Raw genomic sequence first — 24,351 nt, forward strand, 5'->3', positions numbered from 1 at the left:
AAGATGGTGAAATCGTAAGATATTGTACTTAGCTCGTACAAAAAAGTATGACTTTTATCAAATCAACAATTTCAAATCGATATATTTTAGCTTGCCTCCAATCCAACATTTTATTAGGTTTGGGGCTTGGGTAGGCAGTTTAACTTGGGAAAACGTCACTGTTCATAAACTTCATCTATGGGTGTAAAAGTTATACATTTTTGTACAATTTCTCCATCTAGTGCTATTAATATTAAAACTTCTCTCGAGACTTGTTAGAATAACCTGATCATTTCAAATCTAATGTAAACGCTGTTTCCTTATATTCTATATTTTTGAATAAGATGATTTTTGGTAGTTTCCAGCATACTTGTGTACTGTACTCGCCAGTGTTATTATAGCAGTTAGTTTTTAATTTTCAAATTTCATTTGAATTTCAGTTTTAGTGTTTTTCTTGATTGTTTCTTGCAGGGACTAAAAACAGTTCAAGGAACAAAAAGGAACAGAATTTTTAGCAGAACGTAACCGAAAACCGGAACAAAGTGATTTTCAGTTGCTTTAGTGAAAACTTTATTTTTAAATGCTGGTAACCGGTTATAACCGAATCATTTTGTTCTGATAATTCTTTCATAGATCTAAAGGTCAAAGGGTTCACTGTACATTTTTAGAACTCCACCACTTCATTTTGCCTGAAAAAATGAAACATGTGCTTTGATCCTGAAGGAAACTGCTGCATCACACATTTCTTTGCCTAATTACCTGTTGTGGATGTCGCATTCTCTGAATGAAGACCTTTTTAACAACTATGTATAATTACTACATACAGTATGCATGCACCCCTAATCCAGATCCATGGAAACATTATAAGAGGTAAAAAGTCAATTTCTCAGTTGTTTCCAAATCTTCAATTAATTATTATTAGATTCTTTTATTTTGTTTCAAACGGTAACCTTTTGAAAAGGAGGCTGCAGAACTTCTGAACCGGAACAAAAAATAAAGTTTTTGCTCAGAACGAACCAATATATATATATATATATATATATATATATATATATATATATATTTTTATTTTAGTCCCTTTTTTTGTTATTTTTATTAAATACAAATATTTATATTTTGTTATTTATTTTTATTTCAGTTTTAGTTATTTTAATTTTAGGGATTTACTAATATATGAAGTACTTCAGATGACAGAGAAAATGGAATAAAACTTAATTTATGGCACACTTAAGTTCTTAAGGTACTGTTCATTTCTTTAACACAGATAGTGTAATAATTATGCAAATATACAGATTTAATCAAATTATGATTTATTGTATACAGAGGCAATGCAACATGCTCACTTTGCTACTGAGATTAATGCATTTCCAAATGTATTTTGTTGTGGTGCTAGATCAGACAGTTCAAAACTGCAGATGAGTTCATATTGCTCATTGATATTTACATAATTTTGGGTGGAAAAATGAAATGAAAACTGAAAATACAAAAACTAAATATAGTTTTTTATTTTTTATTTTATTTAATTAATTATCAAGGCAAAATATTTTAGTTTTTTAATCTAATATTGATATCTTATTTAATTTTAGTTAACAAAATGTTTTTTTGATTAGTTTTCGTTAACGATAATATCTCTCAATTTGTCTTATTGAAGACAATTGTGAAATAATCTTGTTACATTGAGGTAATAATAGATTTTTGGTTTTTAATTAAAACATGTACATTTTTTATAATTTGTACTAATGGGGGTCTCTTAACCGTTACGGGGTCCAGGACCCCCACAGCCCCTCCACCCCATTAATTCGAACACTGACCATGTACATTGTGACATCATTAATCGAAATGCCCTGCATAAAAGTAGAAGCAGACAGCTGAAGTTCTGAAAGTTTTAAGGTAAAAACAAGACTAGGATGATTAAAAAAAAAAAAAAGTCCCATAAGTCTGCTGTCCTTGAAAAGTGTCACCAGAAAAGCTGTACTTTTTGCTGAGACACATTTATGCTGAACCGCCTGTGCTCATTAATTTCAGGGCATAATCGTTTCTATTATAGCAAAGGATGTCAAAGTCTACAGTCATTAATCATTACAGTGCTGTAGATTCCCCATACGCTCATAGAGGGTCCAACCACAGGCTCCACACTGCAATGAAATGGGCACTAGACCCCCTTTTCTCACCCAGGAATTTTCCAAGCTCTGTGTAAAGACTTTGAACCCAAATGCATGTTGCTTAAGTTAAGAATAATTTGAAAAAATAAAATAAAAAATAAATGTCATACATATGCAAACAGTCCACTGTAACAGCATCTTAGAGGGTCACAATATATTTACAGCAGTACATCCACCTTGTACAAGAATACTGAGAATTACCAGCATGTTCCAAAGCCAGTCCTGACTAATCCAAATTAAATGTACACATGAAAAAATACATTAGTGAATAAATGAACACACCTCAAGGCAAAACTGTAAAATGCTGAACAATCTTTACACCAATATCGTTCTCGTCTTTAAAAAATAGTCTCCGTTTGTTTCAATGTTTAAAAGGAAAAATAATTGACATCTTTGGTGAAGATTCAGCAATCTCCAAGTCATGGTGCCTCGACGTCTCTGCCGAGTGCCAAATGGGCTCAACAGCAGGTGCACAAACAAACAAACACATTCGAACAAACAAACAAACACACATACTGCTGTTTTTTTAAAAGGTTTAAAATCAACATAATCCCGTTTAAGAAACCTGATGCCATTGTGGGGGATTGGAAAGAGAGCGCCTTCAGAAAACGGTGCAGTGTGGTGCAAGTCTGTTTTTGTGGAAGGCAAAGATGGCCGAACTGCAAAAAAACAACAGGCTCTGATGTCTCTGCAGCACATCAATATTTTAAATCCTCAAATCTGATTGTGAGGGTTATAAAGGAATAGTTTACACAAAATTACCCCATGTCATTTATTTCTTTTTCTGTGGAACACAAAATAAGAATTTTTGAAGAAATACAAAAATAAGAGCAGATGGATTTGGACCAACATGAAGTTGAGTAAATAATGACAGAATTGTAATTTTTGGGTGAACTAATCCTTTAAAAATACTAATGCAGCCTTGTTTCTTTTCTTTCTAGTATAAACATTAATACTCTTGGAATATGAATACCTCCAATGCCCACCTTTCAAAAAATGAGTACAGAAAATAGGTCTGCTTTCAGGCTCTCAGTAACCTTACCAGTCAAACATGCTGCACTGGATAAGCCATAAATCAAAGACAGCCCGTGTTATTGGCTCAGAACCTCGTACAACAGAAGCCTCCATAGGGGAAACCTCTTCCTCAAGGACTTAGCAGAACTTAGACTTACAGAAGCAGTTTTTGCAAAGGAATGCAGGCATTCAGGTCTACAAACAAAGCAAAAGTCTCAAACAAGACAAGGATAAAGTGAAAGTCAGAATGGACCCTGCAAACCCTCCCTTCAGCATGCAGAGATGGCTTTTGTCAGTATAAAACATGCATCATTTTTCAGACCATTCTGCCATCTAAAAAACTCTCACGAATGCCCTGCGCTCAAACCCGCACTGACTGAAAGCAGCATGTGTGTTACAGGAATATTTAACTCTAATAGGATCATTTTCTGTTTGAAACCCATAAGGTTTATTTCTTCTTAGAACACGAAAGGAGAACTTCTGAAGAACGCACAGGCTTCTCTTTTGCATGCAATGAGAGATCATACTGACCACGTCTGTCAAGCTCTAAAAATGGACAAAAACATAAAAAAGTAGTCCATATGACTTGTGCAATATATTCCAAGTCTTCTGAAGCCATATGATAGCTTTACGTACATTTTAAGTCGTTTTTCACTGATAATCTCCCTCTCAGCTGCAGCTCTCAAATCTCATTTTTGTATCTGTGCAAACTGGTTATGATGCACATGAGGACCAATGGAAGTTTTAGCATCAAACATGCCCTTTTTGAATATGAATGTAAATGCAAATGAGATTTCAGAGCTTTAGCGGATGGAAAGATTATCAGTGAATAGCTATTTAAGTTTTGGTTCATTCCTCACGCAAAGCTATTGTACGGCTTCAGAAGACTTGAAATATAGCGCACAACACTTTTAATGTGCTTTGATGGTGTTTTTGGTCATATTTGGAGATTGACAGTCATGGTCACGGTGAACTGTCCTTGTATAGAAAAAGAGCTGCATTAAGATTCTTTAAAGTTACTGGAAGAATGTGGACGATGAAGTATAGGTGAACTATTCATTTAGCACAAGTGTATTTGAATCACACTAACAGGAACATGCCATTTGTGTTGTAAATTTGAGTCCATGCAGCTTATTGGTCAAAACAGAGTAAAAACTAAAAAAGAAGGGGCTTCTAAAATGTTTCAATTGAATTGGCTAGTGAAGCATTATGCCCAGATAAAGGGCTCTGAGCAAGGCCTGAATCAAAGCGATGTGCCTTACACAATACGCACATGCATTTCAGACCTCTGAGAAATGTATATAGCCATGACACGTTGTTTAATAACATCAATGCACTTTGGTTGCATCCATAAAAAGACTATTCCATCATCCAATTCAAAATCAGACCATGTGGGGATACAGTATATGTTTCCATGCTCTCAAGAATCCATATGCAAATTCATGATTCCCTCTGTGGTCAAATTAAAATCTGAAATCTATTTGAAATCTGACTATAAAGACGTGTTATGCTAAATCTACACTAAAGCCTACGAGTCCTGACAAAAGTTTAGTTTCTAGCTAAAGGGACCATGCCGTGTTTTCATTACCTAAATGATTTCCTCTCTAAGATTTGGAGGAAATAGAATAAAAAATTTAAATATGCATATGATTTGCATATTAAAGAGAACCATGCTCAACAAAGGTGAGCCATCATTAGGTTAGGCTGGACCAGGAAACCCGTGCACAGATGTGTGGTCGACCTGAAGCCATATGCATGCGCATTAATGGCATCTAGGTTTTTTTTTGTCAAAAAACAAAACAAAAAACCCCAAATTAAAAGAAACCAAAACAGAACACAATAAAAACAATATATATATATATATATATATATAACCCAATTGATAAAAAAAAAAAAAACGAAACCCCAAAATGAAACAAAACAAAAACAAACAAAATCCAACTGAAATGTAAAAAGTATTTTTTGTTACAGTTACAAATGACATTACTTCCTGTTATCTGCTGTAGGCTAATGCCACTAACTTCAAAACAAACAATCATTCAGATGACAATCTGCTTCTACATTACAAATTAAAATGCAAATGTATGATTGCACACAAAGAGAGAGCAAAACGAGACACTAAAGGGCTCTTGGTTTGTCTGAGAACAAACACAATCACACACACACACCCACACATCAAGTGAAGTATTAACAGCTGGTTGTTGTCATGTCCTGGTCTTTGTTTTGGTCCCTCTTCAAGAGTTCAGTGAGAACTGGTCCTGTTCTATGGGCTTTTTCACCCAGGCGCCCAGGCCCGCTTTGTGAAAGGCCTTGATGAGCGTTTGCTTCGCTGTGTGGTACTCCACCGCTGCTTGTTTGGCTTCGTGGTATGAACTGGGCTTGGCCACTTTGATCCGAAGTGTTGACAACAGCTGCGGAGAGGGAAGATGAGAGGTGACACTTTTAATTTACTCACTAGCTGTTTGCTTATGCACCGCGATTGTGCCTATAATCCCTAAAAGTTGGCACTAACTTTTGTTAAAAACTTTGGATGGTTCATCCAAACATGAAAATTCTATCATCATTTATTCACCCTCAAGTCGTTCCAACCCCATGTGACTTTTTATTTTTTTATCCTTACATGGAACATAAAAGGAGATGTTAGGCAGAATGGTAGCTTCAGTCACCATTCACTTTCATTATGAAAGATGTATTGAAAGAGAATGGTGACTGAGGCCAAGATTCTGCTCCACTGAAGAAAGAAAGTCATAGGGGTTGGAACAGCTTGAGGGTGTGTTAATGATGATAGAATATTCATGTTTGGATAAACCATCTGTTTAAAGTTTTTATCAAAATCTAGTGAGCTGCCTACTTTTAGGCATTATAGGCACAGGCGCACAAGCAAAAAGTTTCAATGTGATGCATTTTATCATATAAAAAGGTGAGAGACGTACCTTAGCGTTCAGCCGAACCCAGCGGCTGTATAGGGCGTGCTTACAGAGACGAGAGGGTCTACCCATATCATCCTTGCCTGTGGTGGCGTTGATGACTTCTAGAGCCTGGTCTCCCACAGCCCAGTTCACACTGAAGTTGGGAGCCTTTCCTGGCTGCCGTGCCTCAGCGTTACTGATTCCTGCAAACACAAACCACAGTGGAAGGCAAATCAAGAGACAGTTGCTACTCTGGAGATCCATACAATGCAAGTGAATCGTGACCAAACTTCTGAAGCTCCATAAAGCACATAAGTAATCCATAAGACTCCAGTAGTTTAATCCATGTCTTCTGATGTGATCCAATTGGTTTTAGCTGTACATCTTGTCATTGCAGTCTGTAAGCATGATCATGATTTCAAGCTGGATTACACTTACTAGTGCTTGACGCATGCAAAGAGCACTAGATGGCGCAAGGAAGTGTAATTGAGCTTGAAATCATGATCACCAAGAAAACGTGTGGATGTCAAGATTTATAGTGAAAAAGGAGTTACATTATTGTCTGTTCTCATCCAAAAACCGATTGGATCACTTCATATGACATGGATAAATGTTCCTGTGTCCTATGAATTCATGCTGACTTTATGTGCTTTTTGGAGCCACAAAACTTTGCTCACCATTCACTTGCAGTGTAAGGACCTAGAAAGCTGAAATATTATTCAAAACATCTTTGTGTTCAGCAGAAGAAAGTCAGTCATACACATCTGGGATGGCACAAGTGTGAGTAAATGATGAGAGAATTTTTTGGGTGAACTATCTTTTTAAAGCTGAATATTTGTTTACTGAAATAAGATTGCCTGATGTTTTTTCGCTGTTGTTTTGTGGACTGATCAGTGATCATATAAACCAGTCTAAGGGGCCGTTCATACCAAATGTGTCCTTGCGTCTATAAAAAAGCTATTTGGTATGCAACAATTGGAACAGAAAACAAGTGCCTTTAGACACGATTTTACAAGTAGAAGTCCTTTTCAACTTGCTACAGCATCTAAAAAAACGTGGCACTCTTGCACATGACACTGAAAAAAACAGTGAAACTGTGCAGCGGTCAAACATATCCATCTAGAGCAAAATTACATAGAAAAACAAATCAAAAAGTGCAGACGGACAGAAAAACATGTTTCGTCTGAATGGCCCTTGAAATGACATAAAACATAAATGGTTTATTGCTCCATTCATTACTCATTTAACAAAGACTTTCCTTCTTTGCTGAACACAAACAAGGATTTTTAGAAGAATATCTCAGCTCTGTAGGTCCATACAATGCAAGTGAATGGTGGCCAGAACTTTGAAGTGCCAAAAAGCACATAAAAGCAGTATAAAAGTAATCCATAAGACTCCAGTGTTTTTTTTTTTTTTTTTAAATATGATAGGTGTGGGTGAGAAAGATCAATATTTTAGGTCCTATTTTAGTATACATTTTCCTCCCTGCCCAGTAGGTGGCGATATGCACAAAGAATGCAAATAGCCAAAAACAAAAGAAAGTGAAAGTGGAGATTTATAGTAAAAAAGGACTTAAATATTGATCTGTTTTTAACCCACACCTACCATATCACTTCAGAAGACATTGATTAAACACTGGTGTTGTATGTTTTACTTTTATTCTGCCTTTATGTGCTGAGGGTAGATCTTTGCCCATTATGCTGATTTTGTGTGGCATGTAAACACCTTTATTGGTGTTCCCACCGGCTTATCCAATGTGAGAATAATGCAATTATTTCACATCTCATGTAAACACGGTTTTCTTGCTTTTCCTGATTATTTAAATAAGCAAATTTTTGGGAGTATTCAGCGTTTTGGTGTGCATGTAAACGTGCTCAATAATTAGACAAGTAAAAATTTTGGATGAACTCTCCCTTTAACTGAATTTTCTATAGACTGAGCTGATAATTTTTTTTGCTTTCTCTATACGGGAGAAAAAAAATAGAGAATATGAGAAATCCCACTTTGGCCTATGGGGCAAACTTTAAACTACTGAAGCAGGCCGCCAGTTTACGATGGTGAAATACAGGCCAATCATAATTCGTGTAATTCATCAACCGACTAGGAAACTGAAGGTGAGTGGAGGGAAAACACTCTGTCTAGTAAATACTAATGTAATTTGACACGGATGCCATTTTCAATAAATTGGATGTGAAAATGTGAGCTCTTACCGCTGAGCAGGGGGCGGTTAAGGGAGAATTGCTGGGGCAGGTCTTCGATGTCTGCAATCCGCTGGTACATGGCTCGTGAGAGATGATCGGCGTGGTACAGGCTGCCAAGAATTATGCTGGAGAAGTAGATAGGCTCTGTGAAGTAGCTCATTAGAGAGCCTTGGATGCCTACCACATTCCATCTGCAGAAAACACACCAAAATAAGACACAATTGAGCTGTTGGTTCTCAGCTGATTTTGTTTCAGGACCCAAATTATATACTGGACATCAAGTGTCAGCCCAACACAGTACTAGACTTGTTTATTGTACAAAAGTTCACAAAATGTCCTTAAAATCTAACATTAAATCGTGAACTACATATGCCCAACAGTATAAAAAATTATTAGAGGGATGCTCTAGGTTCAAAACAAGTTAAGCTTTTGAAGCATAATATTTATTTACATTTACATTTATTCATTTGGCAGACACTTTTATCCAAAAGAGGAAAACATAAGCGAATCATCTTAAGGAGACAGTGGCATAAAAGTGCCATATTACAAAGTTTCACTAGCATCAGAATAGTAAACATATACAAGTGCAACATTTTTATTTTATTTTTTGTTAGTGACTAGTTAAGTGCTCTTGGAAAAGATGTGTTTTAAGTTGTTTTTTGACGAAAGAGAGTGAGTCTGCCTCACGGATGGAGTTGGGAATGTCAATCCACCAATGTGGTATGATGAAGCTGAAAGTCTGAGAAAGAGTTTTGGTGCCTCTTTGTGTTGGTACAACAAGGCGACGTTCCTTAGCTGACCGCAGGCTTCTAGTGGGTGTGTAACTCTGCAGAAATGATTGTAGGTATGTTGGAGCAGACCCAGTAACTGTTCTGTATGCCAGCATCAGAGCCTTGAATTTAATACGTGCATCAACAGGCAGCCAGTGGAGAGAGAAAAGGAGTGGTGTAACATGCGCTCTCTTTGGTTCATTAAAGACCAGACGTGCTGCTGTATTCTGGATCATTTGCAGAGGTCTAATTGCACATGCACATTTTATTACCACAAACATATTTCTGACTAGCTTAAGGAAAATAAAAATAACAATTGCTGTTTAAGTAAGGCACTTACAATAGAAGTGAAATGGGCAAGTCCATAAAGATTAAAATACACACTGTTTGTATAGCCGAGACAAGACGTGAACATTACGGTGTGATAATATTGTTTACTAACCTTATCTGTGTTAAGTCTAATATTACAACTTTGATGTAATGATGACATAACGCCAGTAAACCATGTAATCTTGTACCTTGCTGTAACATTTGTAAATCTCTTATTTTTTGCACTAAAATCATGTAAAAAGGTAATGTTTACATCATATGGCTATACAATTTAAAAAGTGTATATTTTAATGTTTATGGACTGGCCCCATTCACTTCTATTGTAAAATCCGGAAAAAGAAGAAAAATAGCGCTGTTTCTCCCAGATGCAGTTGAAAGCACAAACACAACATTGAGCAGAATTATCCGTTATTTTAGTGGGTTATCTATATTAAAGGAGCTTCAGGTGTTTGTGTTTTCATCTGTGTTGTTATCAGACACACTTAAGAATATCCGTGAAGCTCTCATGATTGTGTATGTATCTGCTTTTTAAAGTTTTCCAATCGGACGGTTAATACGCTCATAAACCCCAAAGTTTAAACTCTTGTTTAAGCGCAATGCCTGATTGACAGGTAAAGGGTGGTGCTTCTCTGCTGCCAGGATGCATACAGGACGGATTAGCGTTCCCACCTCAAATGCAATGTGGTCACATGCATTTTGGACCACATTCGTATGTGGTATTTGTGATCCGATCACAAAACGGTTTAGACCCCGTTTAGATCTGTATTTAGGGCTGAACACACGTGATCAGATCACCCGAAACACATTTTAATACCAGGTGGTAACGGGGCCTTTGACTAAGAACAAAGTGACATGAAGTTTGTTTGGTTTTTACATGCCGTTTAGGAGCAGGTTTATCAGCAATAGTTAACATCCCAATAATAGAATGATGTGGATAAACTCAAATAATTGCACAGCAGTCAGTCTGCAAATGGTTGTATAAAAAAACACAGAAGATATTGGTGAAAATGTATATAGATTTGCAGTCAGAAATTATGTCTGTCCAAAAGTAATTATTGTGTCAAAGACGTTATTCAAAAATACATAAAGAAATGCAATTCACAAAACATTTACTTGAATACACCTCTTCAAGTCTCATTAAAAGCTGAAATTCTTAAAGACATTTCAGAAAATGTTGGCATGAGAAGTGCAGAATTATCTATTATTATTATTTCCAAAAAAAAAAAAGAAAAAAAAGAAAAAAAAGGTATTAAAATATATATATTTTTTAAATATTATAAAAAAACAACTAAACAAATAATAACAAACATGTTGCCATTTTGTTGTCATGTGACAAAAACAAAATAAAACAAACAAAACACCAAAAACAACAGAGAAACCCTTTAGACCCTCAAGACTGTGTGAAGTTTAAAAAAAATACCAGATATTTAAACATTTTATGAAAAGGCACATTTTGTTCAGGTCATATGGAGTAACCCTGAGAAAACATCTTGATATTCTTGACTCAAAAATTCATGGAAAACCAATTAATGATACAAAATTATTTTTATACCTTTTATTTGATGGTTACACCTAAATATATATTATATATATATATATATATATATATATATATATATATATATATATATATATATATATATATATATATATATATACATAATAGGGCTGTCGATTTAATTCAGTGTGATTAATTTTACAAAAAAATTACGCGTTAAAAAACATTTACGCAATTAATCGCACTTCCCCCAGACCATAATATGGAAGAGTCCTGAGAAATGCAAGCTTGTAGTACCACCTGTTTACTCCAGAGGGCAGTAAGTGAATTTCAGCTGCATGGCAATGCACAGTTTATATAGTGAAGGAAAACAACCTTGAGCAGCAGAACAACACAGACACGCGTTACGTTCTTCTGTTCAAAACACTTGATGGAGCGCAAATGCGAACTAAGGGATCTCAAGATGTGTTTAAAGATTGAGTATTAAACTATATTTAACTTGAAACAGTGAACTAAACATTTTATGTTTATGATGCAATGCACCCGAGACACTACACAAGCATGTCTGACGCAGAGTGTGGCTGGACTTCCAAAATTTGAAAGTTACCCATAAAAATATAAAATATAAAATGTCTGATGCAGGTGTAAATTGACGGGTCCTTAAACAAGCCCTCATAATAAATCTCCAACTGATTGACAAATTCACCTGTGTAATGGATTGCTGTGAACTGTATGCCAATGATTGAGTTATGATCAATTATAAGGTAGTAAACAATACATTGTATTCTAAAGCCGCGTTTTGTATTGTCTTATCAATGATGAACTCTTCTGCTACAAGAATGTAATGCATTTATATATATATATATAAGAATAAACAGTATTTTTAAGTGTAAACCTCACAAAATATGGAATCTTATGCCAGTTTGCTTAAGTAAATGTATCTTGTTTAAAAATGTTTTACTAGAAAACAAGACAAAATACTAATTAAGAAAATGATTTTTTGCAGTGTATGAATTAATACATTGATATTATATTGCTTTTACTTGGCTGTAAAGCAAGGGTTCTAATCAAAAGAACTGTGATGTGTGAAAAAGCCACAGAGTGAATTAAAGATCATGTTTAGATCAAGCACAGCTTGTATAATTCATCCACCATTAATAATTCAGATGTATGATAGAGGGGTGGAAGAATTTGAAGCTGACGCTATAAACACGCAGGCAACAGATCCATACTATGATGTAAGACTGCTCTTGAATTTCATCAAGTCAAAGTATGGTGAGGAAAGATCCAAAATGTACGAGAGCCTTGTAAAAAAGACAGAGATCAATAACTGCGTCTGAAAAAGGTTTAAGCAGTAAATATAGCAGGGGTTGACAACCTTGAACAAATACATCGATTGTTTGGGACAGTTTTAGTTTTTGAAATATTGCTAGAAATAATTGTTACAAAAATATTAAAATGTTCATTTCAATCTTTGTTCACATCATATATGGAAATATAGTGATTTGTATTTTTATAATGGATTTTCATCCCTTAATATTGAAAGGCTGGGTCTGGGACAAGGGTGAACATTATAATTTGTACATTAAAAAGGCATTTGAAAAGTGCAAAAATAAAATATAAAAAATATGACCAACCCCGTTTTAATGTGACCTTCATATAACAAAAAGAAAACTGATGAAATCTGTTTGTGTTAATAAAAATCAACCTATGGGAAACTACCTAGGGCAATACAATACAATAATTAAAAAAGTTAATTTAATGGATTTAATATTTATACAGAATAAACCAGCAAACCAGTCTGGTTGAAAGGGCGGAACCTTTCAGAGTCATTACACTGACGCACATCACAAACACACACACACAACGGTTAATAGCATTAAGAGGTCCTCTCCACATCACCGAATGATGTGTAGAGGACCTCTTAATGCTATTTAACGTACAAAACAAGCACAGATGGAATTTGTGACAGAAATTAAGTATTTTTCAGCCTAATAAGGCATATTTTAATTACCACAAAAGCACAGCGAGTCTTAACTATCACTAAAACAGAGAATGAGATGTTTTTGTCAGCAAGCACTTTTTATGTGGAGTTCAAAGTAGCGCTTGACACTGACGCCCTGACGTCATGAACGCGGCTTCACGATTGCTGTAATGAAGTGGATAGCCACAGTCTGCCGGCTGGTTAATATTGTAGAGGATGATAGTTTAAGAGATTTAATGACAATTGCAATGAATATGCAACCAATGGTGAGACTAGTTCTTTCAATTAGTCAAACTCCCACTTGCACTTTGGGAATTGTTAAATGTTACATGAATTGGTGCTATTTTAGTGCATTTCTGTCTTTATACTGTATTGTGAAAGGCTTTTCTTGGAAAATGCTATTTGGTAATTATTTTTTCTCTGTTGACCTCTCACATGAACAAGGCATTTCTGTCACAGAACTGCCCCTCACTGGATGTTTTTTTGTTTTTAGCACCATTCTGAGTAAATTCAAGAGACTGTTTTACGTGAAAATCCCAAGAGATCAGCAGTTACAGAAATACTCAAACCAGCCCGTCTGGCACCAACAATCATTCATGCGATTATCTAATCAGTGCCATGCATAAAATCATGCAGATACGGGTCAGGAGCTTCAAGTAATATTCACATCAACCATCAGAATAGGGAACAAATGTGATCTCAGTGATTTGGACCGTGGCTTGTTTGTTGGTGCCACACGGGCTGGTTTGAGTATTGTTGACTGTTGATGAGAGAGGTCAACAGAGAATGGCAGACTGGTTTGAACTGACATATATATATATATATATATATATATATATATAAATAAACAATGAATAGATGAATAAATGACTTACTAATAAGATATTATATCCTACACTGGATCAAGTCGATACTTATAATGTATCAGTGTTTCGATATTCTTTTTACGAAAATGTGAATTCTTCCTCACTGTTCAGGATCATCTGTAGAATGATGACTCACTGAATGATTTACAGCATTGATGTAAAAACATTTATGCGAATGTCAGATTCGCAGGCTTCGTGAATGAGCGTGCTTGGGCCAGCACTAATGAGCTGAGGCGGAAAAACTGTACCTCTTGTGAGTTTCATATGCATTATATAATCAGAACATATTTGCTTTTGAATTTTTTGAAAAGTAGACATTTCAAGGTCTCTATAGACATATTTATCATGCCTTTGTGACAATTAAATGCTGAGTTTCTGTGAAGTTTTGATACATGCTCATGAGATAGACAGCAGAAAGTGCATCCTGTTTATTACTTTCTGTATTTTACCAAAGTATTTTACTTTCTGTTTTGTTTTTTTGTGAGTGGGCACAAATAAAAGTAGACCCTTATCTGTATGACCATCAATGACGGAGTATTTTAAGACATTGCTGTTGTTATTAGAAAAAAAATCCAAGTGATCGCGCCGGCGCTATCGTTTATATCAGTGGGAGGGGGTGATGTAGCACAGTGGTTGATGAGAAAAATAAAAACAAATGGCACTTCTGTGTCAAAAAGGTTGCCGACCCCTGCAATATTGGCTTGAAGAGCAGGTACTGCCATGGCAGAGGAGAAGCAGACTTCCAACAACACAACACAGCAATTCATCTCAGTAGATGCTCCTTGAGTTAGAGAAGGAATGTGTCATCCTGTCCCCGAGCAACACATGAACTGCTGCAGCCTGATAAAACACCGCTTTCTAACGTAAACGAGAGCAATAAACCAAATCAGCAAACACTTCAGTATCAATGAGATGGCATTAACATGACATGGCTGCTGTCGTGGTATTTCAATGCTTCAAATAATGCAATTCTATAGAAATGTACATAATAAACATCAGTTATGGAGGGTTTAGTTCATTGAACAGCATTGTGTAAATTAAGGCTGGCATACTGTAATCAGATTAAATACTTGTAGCTGAAATATTTGAAAGCAAAGGATCACTAGAAAAAAAATTATTCTCAATAAAACTTTTCATAACATTACCATGATTTACTGAAAAATACCCTTAAAATTCCCTGATATTTCCAGGTTTTCCATGTCCACAGGAACATAACTTCTACTTTCAAATAAGTGCCTATTTTGCACAAAACATCAATACAAATAAAATAAAATAAAATAAAAGGGGGTCTGTGTATCGAGGTGCACTCAGGCTAATCTCTCATTAGGACCTGTGCTCTCTGGTCACAGCCATCTTTGACACGTCCTTATCTCACCGTTCACAGCTGCCGGGCGACAGAGACAGACAGCACCACCACACTGACCTCACCGGATAAATGAACGCTACCTTCTCCACTGCTGATATGCATTTCTTTCTTATTTAACTAGGGTTAAAGCAAGGAATTTTAAACCCATGCACCACAAGTATACAGCCTGTCAATAATGTCTGGTAAGAGTCAATGGGAAATTATTTTTATAATTAGCTCTTATAATATTCCTCTCAGTGACACTCTAGTGACAGGTAAAGTCTCTACCTTGTGCAGTAAGATTAACCAGAAGGTTTCCGACTAATTGTTTTACTGAACCGACCATTCTTCTAATGAAAAAGGCACTGATCCAAAACCAGGTGAGCATACTAGAAAGATAGACTTTTTATGTATCAAATTTATATTCATTCAATACTAAAAAGTATCAGTAAAATTTAGTTTAATATGTTTTACTGAGTGTGTGCTCTATGTATTGTATGTGCATAGAGTGTTGCATTTTTACTAATGTAAACATTTGGAATCAATTGTGATTTTATTCATGCACTTGTTAAGTGGAGTTGCTGCATATGTAGAGCAAGCAACAATCTCTAACTTAACCTAAAATGACCAATTTATTTAAATAAAGTAACACTTTAAATTGACTTATGAGTCATGCATGTTATGAATGTATGCCCTCATCATGGCCTTGAAAATCAATTCCAGGGAGCAAATATCACACAGCAAAAAAAAAAAGTATATATATATATATATACAAAGAATTTATACACGTTGCCAGATACCTTGCGATTTTGTCACTGCACGACATCGTAAGCAGACGTTCTCCCTGCAGAACTCCGTCCCATGTCTGTATGGTGTTACTAGTGCGCACTGGGATGGTCCCCTCACCAGATTCGATCTTGGTCCTCAGCTGGCCTCTTGCCTTCCTGTTGGGGTGTCTGTCGCCCTGGTCTGAGGAGAACAATAAATAAATACATAAATGCTAAAACGTACGATAACGTTCTACATGTTAACATTACGTAATGCATTAGATAGCATAAACTATAACATTTACTATAACAATAACATTTGTTATTCTTGGTTAATGTTAATTTACACATATCCTAAATAATCTTTATTAAAATTAAAAACAAACAAAACATACAAAATTTAAAAAAAATCATTTCGGTTTGCTCAGAGCAGAAACATAATTTTTTTGCTCCAGATTTTGCATTCAGCGGCTTACTTTACAAATGGTATCCAGGTTAAAAAGAAATAAAGGAACAGTTAATAATGTAAAAAAATGTGTGATACAACAGTTGGGCTGTTGCTTGATCATGCAAGAGAAACAAGCAACCAGGTCTGGCAAAAAAAGCACAAAGTAAGCGAATTGCCTCAACAAAATTAGCAAAAATAAGCCTGTCATTCATTTTTGTTCCATAAACCGTTTCTACACCCAGCTATATGAAGCAACCAATGTTAATGTACAGAACTTTTAATGTAAACATATTTTAAAGTATGTAAATATGTAGAAATGATCCAAGATTAACAAATGCTGTAAAATTGTTGTTCATTGAGTTTATAACTATTGCATTAATTCATGTTTATGTATACAATCTTATTTTAAAGTGTTACTGAAAATAAACACACACACACACACACACACACACACACACACACACACACACACACACACACACACAGAAGAATTAGCTTGAGATATCATTGGCAGTTCAATTAAAACATTTCTGTGTTTTTTAATAACTTGAAAAGGCTGAGACAGAATAATACAAATAATAAATAAATAAATACAAATAAAAAACAGCCCTTACAGGCAATATTTTCTTAAAATGTTAATCTACTCCACAAACTAACAGATTTAATCAACCAACGTAAACGTAACGTAACGTAAAGCAGCATAATTGTGTTCTCCCATCGTGTTTCTTTTCAACAGCTGAACAATTGTACAACATATAATGCAAAGCAGTTAACACTAAATAATTTAAATGCAACGCTCAAGAGCAGAATTAATCAGGCCACAAGAGGAATCGACAAAGCCAGCTAATTAAAAACACTGCTGAAATTTGTTTTTGAAATGCAGTCAGACAGTCAGAATGAAATTATAATGAAATTAGTGCTAATCACAACAGGAACCATACAGATCTTAATTGAATGCAACTATTAGGTTTTGATCATTCATTGCCGACAAGGGTTTGAATAAAATAATTTAAGTGCTTATCTACCTCTGGCTAGATCATGTAGAAAGGGATCAAATGAGGCTTTGACTGAATAGTTGGGGCTCTTAAAGTCTCTCTCACCCTCTACACCCGCTTCGTGGGGCGAGAAGATCCGAGCGTCTCCGCAGGGTGACGTGCTGATGTACAGATGGAACTGGACATTGTCTTTCAGCCGGTATCCACGTTTATCACACTGCGTAAATATGGACTTCTGCTGTTCCTCTTTGTTGTTGCTAAATTTAATGAAACAGTAGAAACATTTTCACATACCAACAAAAGTACCATGATACCACTCGTGTTGTTTGGATGTTTCTTACACAGAACAGGATGGGTATTTTATACAGTTTACACAAAAATGATTACAATTCTTCTATTATTATATTGAATTAGAATATCATTAATACTGCTCTATTCAATTTATATAATAATAATAATAATGTGATAAAATGTTAATAAAAATAATAACATTTAAAAAACCTATGTAACATCATTGATACACATCAACGAGTTTGTACTTTTTATATTTATAGCGATTTTCACATTGTACATCGTTTCAAAGCAGCTTTACAGAAAGTTCACATTAAGCAGTTTCATTGAACAATGTCATTGAAAATCATGCCTTAAATAATTGTTTTCTTTTGGCCCCCATTGAGGAAGCCAAAGGTGTCCATGGCAAGGAAACCAAAATTTCATAAGATGTTAATTAGTTGAGGAAAAAAAAAAACCTTGGGAGAAACTAGGCTAAGCTGGGGGAGCCAGTTCCCCTTTGTTTATACAGCATGAATCTAATGCCAATATCAGTTAGCAATATATGTAATACAAGTCATGTATTAACTGAGTAAACGGAGTACATTATACTAAAGGATAATGTTTGAGATGTAAGATTTATGATTAAGGTGGCTTTCACACTGGGCACGTTTGCATGCTTGTTTGCTCACCGCAGTGTTGGTCTGGTTTCAAACTCACTTGATTCTATCGAACCCCGGTACATTTGCATTCATCTTACGTCATCACAAACATGCATGGTGAACACAATGCGACTCATCATACTTTTTGTTTTTTTTTGGTGCCATTATGCACAGAAGAGTGAACGACAACTGTGTAAATGTGCGCTTCATGACATAACTCATCAGATGTCCAGGGGAAGGCGGCTTGCAGCTGCTCGCAAACGGCATTTTTGAGGAGACCGCTGATTGGAAGGAATTCATTTGCATCTTTGTTTACACTGCACGCTTACTCACGCTCATGTCCAAGGTGAAGTTATCGCCACTGTCATCTCCTATTATACCCTACATTTATAACCTATAATAGTATTTATATATAGTATTTATAAGGTGCTTAGATAGACAGACAGTATTTATAGTGTTGATTGTACTTGTATGTCATTGTGGTGTCATTACTCTTTTGGGACTTTCAGGAATGTGTGTATCCTCGTGCGTTTTCTAAATGAATTATGTCGTCATCGGCTAAAACGCATGCGCAGGTTACTTCACTTCCCGAGTCCGAGTTGCTTTCACATTCACACGAATTGTGCCAAAGTTCCATTGCAACCGAACTCAGACCACCTCCTACAGGTAGTCTCGGGTTCGGTACCACAGTGTGCACCCCAATCCGCATGACAGATTTCACATTACCAATTTCTCATGCAAACCGTTCTCTGCTTCGGACTAAACTGCCAGTGTGAACGCACCCCAAGTCCAAGTGTCTTTGAAGTCCATCTCGAAATTGACAGCGGAAGTGAATGTAGATGCAGTGTCCTTAGTTATTTGGCTAATATATGAGTATGATGAGTCGCATTGTGTTCAACATGCATGTTTGTGATGACGTAAGATGAACGCAAATGGACCGGGGTTCGATAGAATCAAGTGAGGGTGAAACCAGACCAAGTTGCTCCCAATGGCAGGCTAGCACCTTGCATGGCAGCTCTGCCACCATTGGTGTATTAGTGTGAGTGTGAATGTGTGTGAATGGATGAATGGGACACAGTGTAAAGCGCTTTGGTAACCTCTAAGGTTAAAAAAAGGCACTACATAAGTGCAGACCATTTACCATAAAGGCTTTAGTTGGCAGTAATTCATAGTCTATATATTTGATTTTAAGAAAAGTGATGCAAGCTGTGGTCAGAGAAGCGTTACTCGGTGTTTGCTTGGATTTCGGTTGATAACAGTTTATTCTATTTGATTTTGATTAGTCGTTCAGCACTAAATATGACATTAATAGCATCCATTTAGCCTGAAGTTGGTGTAGTGTAGTTAGTATTTTAATGGAAAGAAAAACTATGGAAGGCTTGCCAGCTACAAACATAAACTTGAGCTACATGCTGACAGCAACAGGAACAGGAAGTGCCATTAAAAAATTATTCATAAAATAATAATAATAATAATAATAATAATAATAAACAGCTCATAGGAGTCATTCATTCAAGAATATGACTATACTGCTTTTGCTTGCAAGTAGCCACGCAACATTATTTTATGTTTCTGCAGACATTACTTTTGAGTATGAATGTTAATATGAACATTAGTACTATACAAAGGTATTTACAGTAGTACCATATTTGCGATAATACAAGTTGAAGAATACTTTGGCACCACCAGTATTTTGAGCATTGGACCCTATGAAACTACCATGGAATCATATAATATTAAATGTTGTTTACATATACATCCTGAAATTGTATATAATAACATTAGAAAATAAATTAAAACATGTAATTTCATGTCTCATTTTCCTAGTTGTCTAAACATCCATCAGGTTAGAGTAACATTGACAAATGACACATGGATTATATAGGAAAGGCTATACTGTAAATGTGGCATCTCACCTGAGGAAGAACTCCAGCTGCATGTAGAGATATCTGATCAGAGAGCGACGAGCAATGATTTCAGCATGACAATCGTTGAGCGCCAGGCCGCGGTCGCTCATATACTCGCCGTTTATACACTTGGTTCCAGTGGAGACGCAGATGACCTGAGCTTCCTTGACATCAGTACCTGAGTTAAAAAACAAGCCATTCACACTTTAACATGCCTAGTATTTCCTGCACTAAATACCACATAGAACTAGGAATGGGAATCTTAAGGAATTTAAGACTTATGTTAATGAGTCTGACGCCGCTTCATTTAGTTTGTTTCACAATCCAATTAGTGATACTTTAAGTACTTGAAAAAGAGCGTACCCCCTAAAAATGAAAAATGATTTACTAAAACACAATACTACTATTTGGTAACAATGTTTTACTTTAAGTATAATTTAAAATGACAAAACTTTAAGGAATATTCCAGGTTTAATACAAGTTAAGCTCAACCAACAGCATTTGTGGCTATTAACATATGACTACGAAAATTATTTTGTAGTTGTTTTGCCTGATTCTTTAAATATTACTCACTTGTTGGCTAATCAGACAAAACTAGTCATGCTGTGTGTTTGCGGTTCCATGCAACCGGTATGGAAAATGCAACAGAAAGATGTGCTGTCTATTTACTGTCTTTGTAGTTTTATTTAGCAGTGCCGAGTGTTATGGCAGCATTCAGAACCAGTACTTGGTTTTCAACCCTAACCTGTTGTCATGACAACTCCAGCCAGAACCTTCCGTCGTGCGTGTGGAGAGGTGAAGTTGTCAGTCAGCTCGCTGAATTTGTCCACCACCAGACGGGAAACGGCATCCGCAAGAACCTGGTGAAGAGCACAGAGCTGTCAGATAGCAAGCATAACATTAATAATACATTAATACAAATCAATACATCCATGATGCCACTACATGCAGGCATAGTCAGAACAGAACTGATTCATAACTAAATTCAATATTAAAGTCAGAATGAAATCACATTACTGGTGCTATTGTGCATGATATTCCAAGTATAAAAACACTTAATCAACATGTCATTTCTTTCTCCAATCCTAAAACAATTTTCCTTCATGGCTGATGTAATAAATCACTTTTATCTTTTTTTATAAATTCTATCATTGGATATTATTGACTCTAGACACTAGACTTTGGTCTTTTCAGCTCACCGTTTGGCGAAATATCGAACCTTTATAATATAGTCAAAATGATTTTGCTGGCAATATAAAATTAAGCAACATAATGAATATTGAAATTATTTAATGTGATTTTAATTTGGCTAATATGTTTACTAAAGACTCAGAGTACATTCACAATCTCACAATAGAGTCTCATGACTCTAATTTTAATATCTGATTTAAACTTCACCAGCAAAAACTTAATTAAGTTGGTAGGTTCAATTAATTTCTGTGAATGAGTTAAACTGTCCAATTGATGGATAAAACTAAGTTTCATATGTAAACGTGAGAGATTGCAAATAAATGGGTTAAGAATGTCATTTCATGTTAATTTTAACATCAAGTACGATGCATAAAAATACAACATATTTATAATTGAAAAAAACATGTATTCAAGCTCAATTTGATACTTCAAATAAGCCCATTCCTCTCTATGGACTACGGGAAACCAGAATTTACTGTAGCCCTCAGATTCAACTTTCGCTGCTGCAGTATAATATCAATATTTCATCGAAAACCTCCAAACACAGCAGTCGGTTCTTTCCGCTAACACTGCCCTCCACTTCACATTCCTTAAGCTCCCTGTTAATATGCTTGAAAATGATTATGCCACAGAGAAGTCAACGGCCCAATGGGCACGAATTAGAGACATTAGTCTAACATTACTTCCCAAATACTTCAAAGTCACTTGGTTGGAAACGGCTAATGGGAGTTATAAACGGAGAATACCCCTCCTGATATTTTATTAGAGACAGTGTGATCTCCCATCAAATAGAAGGGTTTCATGATAAAACACACTTTCGACCATCATCGTTACTTGCTTTAGCTTGCTATTAAGTGTCAAGGGACTGCTGACAGGAAATTCACTGGCCAAACAGATAATGACAGATATCAATGGGAAGAAGCCAAGTGAACAAAGACAGTGGGGAACGATACTAACGCAGTACGGCCCAGAAAGATGCAAACAGTAACAAAATAAATATTGTTTTTTTCCTAGGCTACTATATAAACCTACTATGGTAATGTATTGTGATAATTTACCTCACAATTCTGTAGTGATATTCAAACACCAAGAATTAATAGGTTTAGCTGCATAATGTCTTTGAAAAAAAAAGTTTGACCACTACTTAGAGTAAGTTTGAGAGAAAACGAAACGCATTGCGATATTATGCCAACAAACACTCAATTATGTTTTGCTTTACATTATTTACTGAAGACAGCAATCAAAAAAAAATATAGTAACGTGAAAATGCAGAGCAGAACATTCGCTTGGCGAACAACTAAACCGTTTAACTTTTTTTTTTTGCTCTTATGGAAAGGAAATGGTACTTTTATTCACCAAAGTGGCATTCAACAGATCACAATGTATAGTTAGGACATTAATTACATGACAAATTACTATTACAATTTGAAAACAATGTTCAGAACTTCTGAAACTACTTCAAAGAGTTCTCATCAAAACATCCTCCACGTGTAGCAATGACAACTTTGCAGATTCTTGGCATTCTAGCTGTCAGTGTGTCCAGATACTCAGGTGACATATCAAACCACTCTTCCTGTAGCACTTGCCATATATGTGGCTGTCTTGTCGGGTACTTCTCACGCACCTTACATTCTAGCTGATCCCACAAAAGCTCAATGGGGTTAAGATCCATAACACTCTTTTCCAATTATCTGTTGTCCAATGTCTGTGTTTCTTTGCCACTCTAACCTTTTCTTTTTGTTTTTCTGTTACAAAAGTGGCTTTCTTTGCAATTCTTCCCATAAGGTCTGCACCCCTGAGTCTTCTCTTTACTGTTGTACATGAAACTGGTGTTGAGCGGGTAGAATTCAATGAAGCTGTCAGCTGAGGACACTTGAGGCATCTATTTCTCAATCTAGCGACTCTGATTTACTTATCCTCTTGTTTAGTTGTACATCTGGCGTTCCACGTCTCTTTCTGTCCTTGTTAGAGCCAGATGTGCTTTGACTTTGAAGACTGTAGTGAACACCTTTGTATGCAATCTTCAGTTTTTTGGCACTTTTAAGCAAATTTGTATAGCCTTCATTCCTCAAAATAACGATTGACTGACGAGTTTCTAGAGAAAGCTGTTTCTTTTTTGCCATTTTTGACAAATATTGACCTTAAGACATGCCAGTCTATTTCATACTGTGACAACTCAAAAACAAACACAAACACATTGTTAAGCATCATGTAATTAACCAAATAGCTTTCAACTGTGTTTGATATAATGGCAAGTGATTTTAAAATACCAAATTAGTACTTTTTTTCAAATAGTGAAGATGGTGCTGGTTTTTTTTACATCAGTAATGTCCTGACTATACTTTGTGATCAGCTGAATGCCACTTTGGTGAATTAAAGTACCAATTTCCTTCCGAAACAGCAAAATCTGTACATTATTCCAGACTTTTGGCAGCCAGTGTAACTCACTTGCTGTCACAGGTGAATGTTTGTCAGCTTTTATAACAGCTTCGAATATAGCACATCCAATCAGAATATAGAGTCAGAACTATTGGTTATATAATGTTAATTGAAGTTTTGAGTCTTTTAATTTAAGTGTTACATATTTAGAACAGATACCAGACTTCATTCACTGTGAATAATCACGTTGTTTGGCTTGCATCCATCAAGTTCCAAATAAAGAGAGAAAATAGTATTTAAGTCACTGAGATTATCCAAAAACAGATCTTACCTTTTGGTTAGTTCATATATAACATTCATAGGAAAAGCATGACTAAAATTACCAGTAACCCAGTGAGTAGAGCCTATTTGACTTATCTCCATCTGGTTAAAACAAACACAGCTATGCAACCTGGTACCCACCCAAGCCGTATTGACAGAATGTTAAATTTGTGCATGTCAGATTAGTGATGGATAATGCATTTATTGTGTTGTAATGGTCACACAGACAGCTTGAGAGCCAAAAGCAACACAGACTAAACCCAGTGGTGAGAGGACTGCTCTTTACAGGTAGTGGGCCGGCTGAAACAAAATGTTCTTGCTTTGACACAGTTCACAGGAAGACGTTAATTTAG

The 24,351-nt window shown here is 35.7% G+C and overlaps 1 protein-coding gene across 2 annotated transcripts in view; it reads right to left on the reverse strand.

Annotated features, from left to right (window-relative positions):
* Positions 1–5,066: 5,066 nt before the first annotated feature.
* Positions 5,067–24,351, reverse strand: part of LOC127654789 (double-stranded RNA-specific editase 1-like) — a 197,289-nt gene continuing 178,004 nt past the window's right edge. Inside the window, exons 6-12 of one of the 2 annotated variants that reach the window (XM_052142213.1) lie at positions 20,853–20,967; positions 20,117–20,285; positions 17,374–17,525; positions 15,859–16,027; positions 8,275–8,456; positions 6,089–6,267; positions 5,067–5,566 (exon numbers count right to left, since the gene is read on the reverse strand). In XM_052142213.1, the coding sequence (XP_051998173.1) occupies positions 5,390–5,566; positions 6,089–6,267; positions 8,275–8,456; positions 15,859–16,027; positions 17,374–17,525; positions 20,117–20,285; positions 20,853–20,967 (1,143 nt within the window). In that variant the 3' untranslated portion in view covers positions 5,067–5,389. Of the gene's footprint in view, positions 5,567–6,088; positions 6,268–8,274; positions 8,457–15,858; positions 16,028–17,298; positions 17,526–20,116; positions 20,286–20,852; positions 20,968–24,351 lie in introns of both variants that reach the window. The other variant, XM_052142212.1, reaches the window with a different exon arrangement.

This window comes from Xyrauchen texanus, chromosome 14, assembly GCF_025860055.1.
Source record: "Xyrauchen texanus isolate HMW12.3.18 chromosome 14, RBS_HiC_50CHRs, whole genome shotgun sequence".
Classification (NCBI taxonomy): domain Eukaryota; kingdom Metazoa; phylum Chordata; class Actinopteri; order Cypriniformes; family Catostomidae; genus Xyrauchen; species Xyrauchen texanus.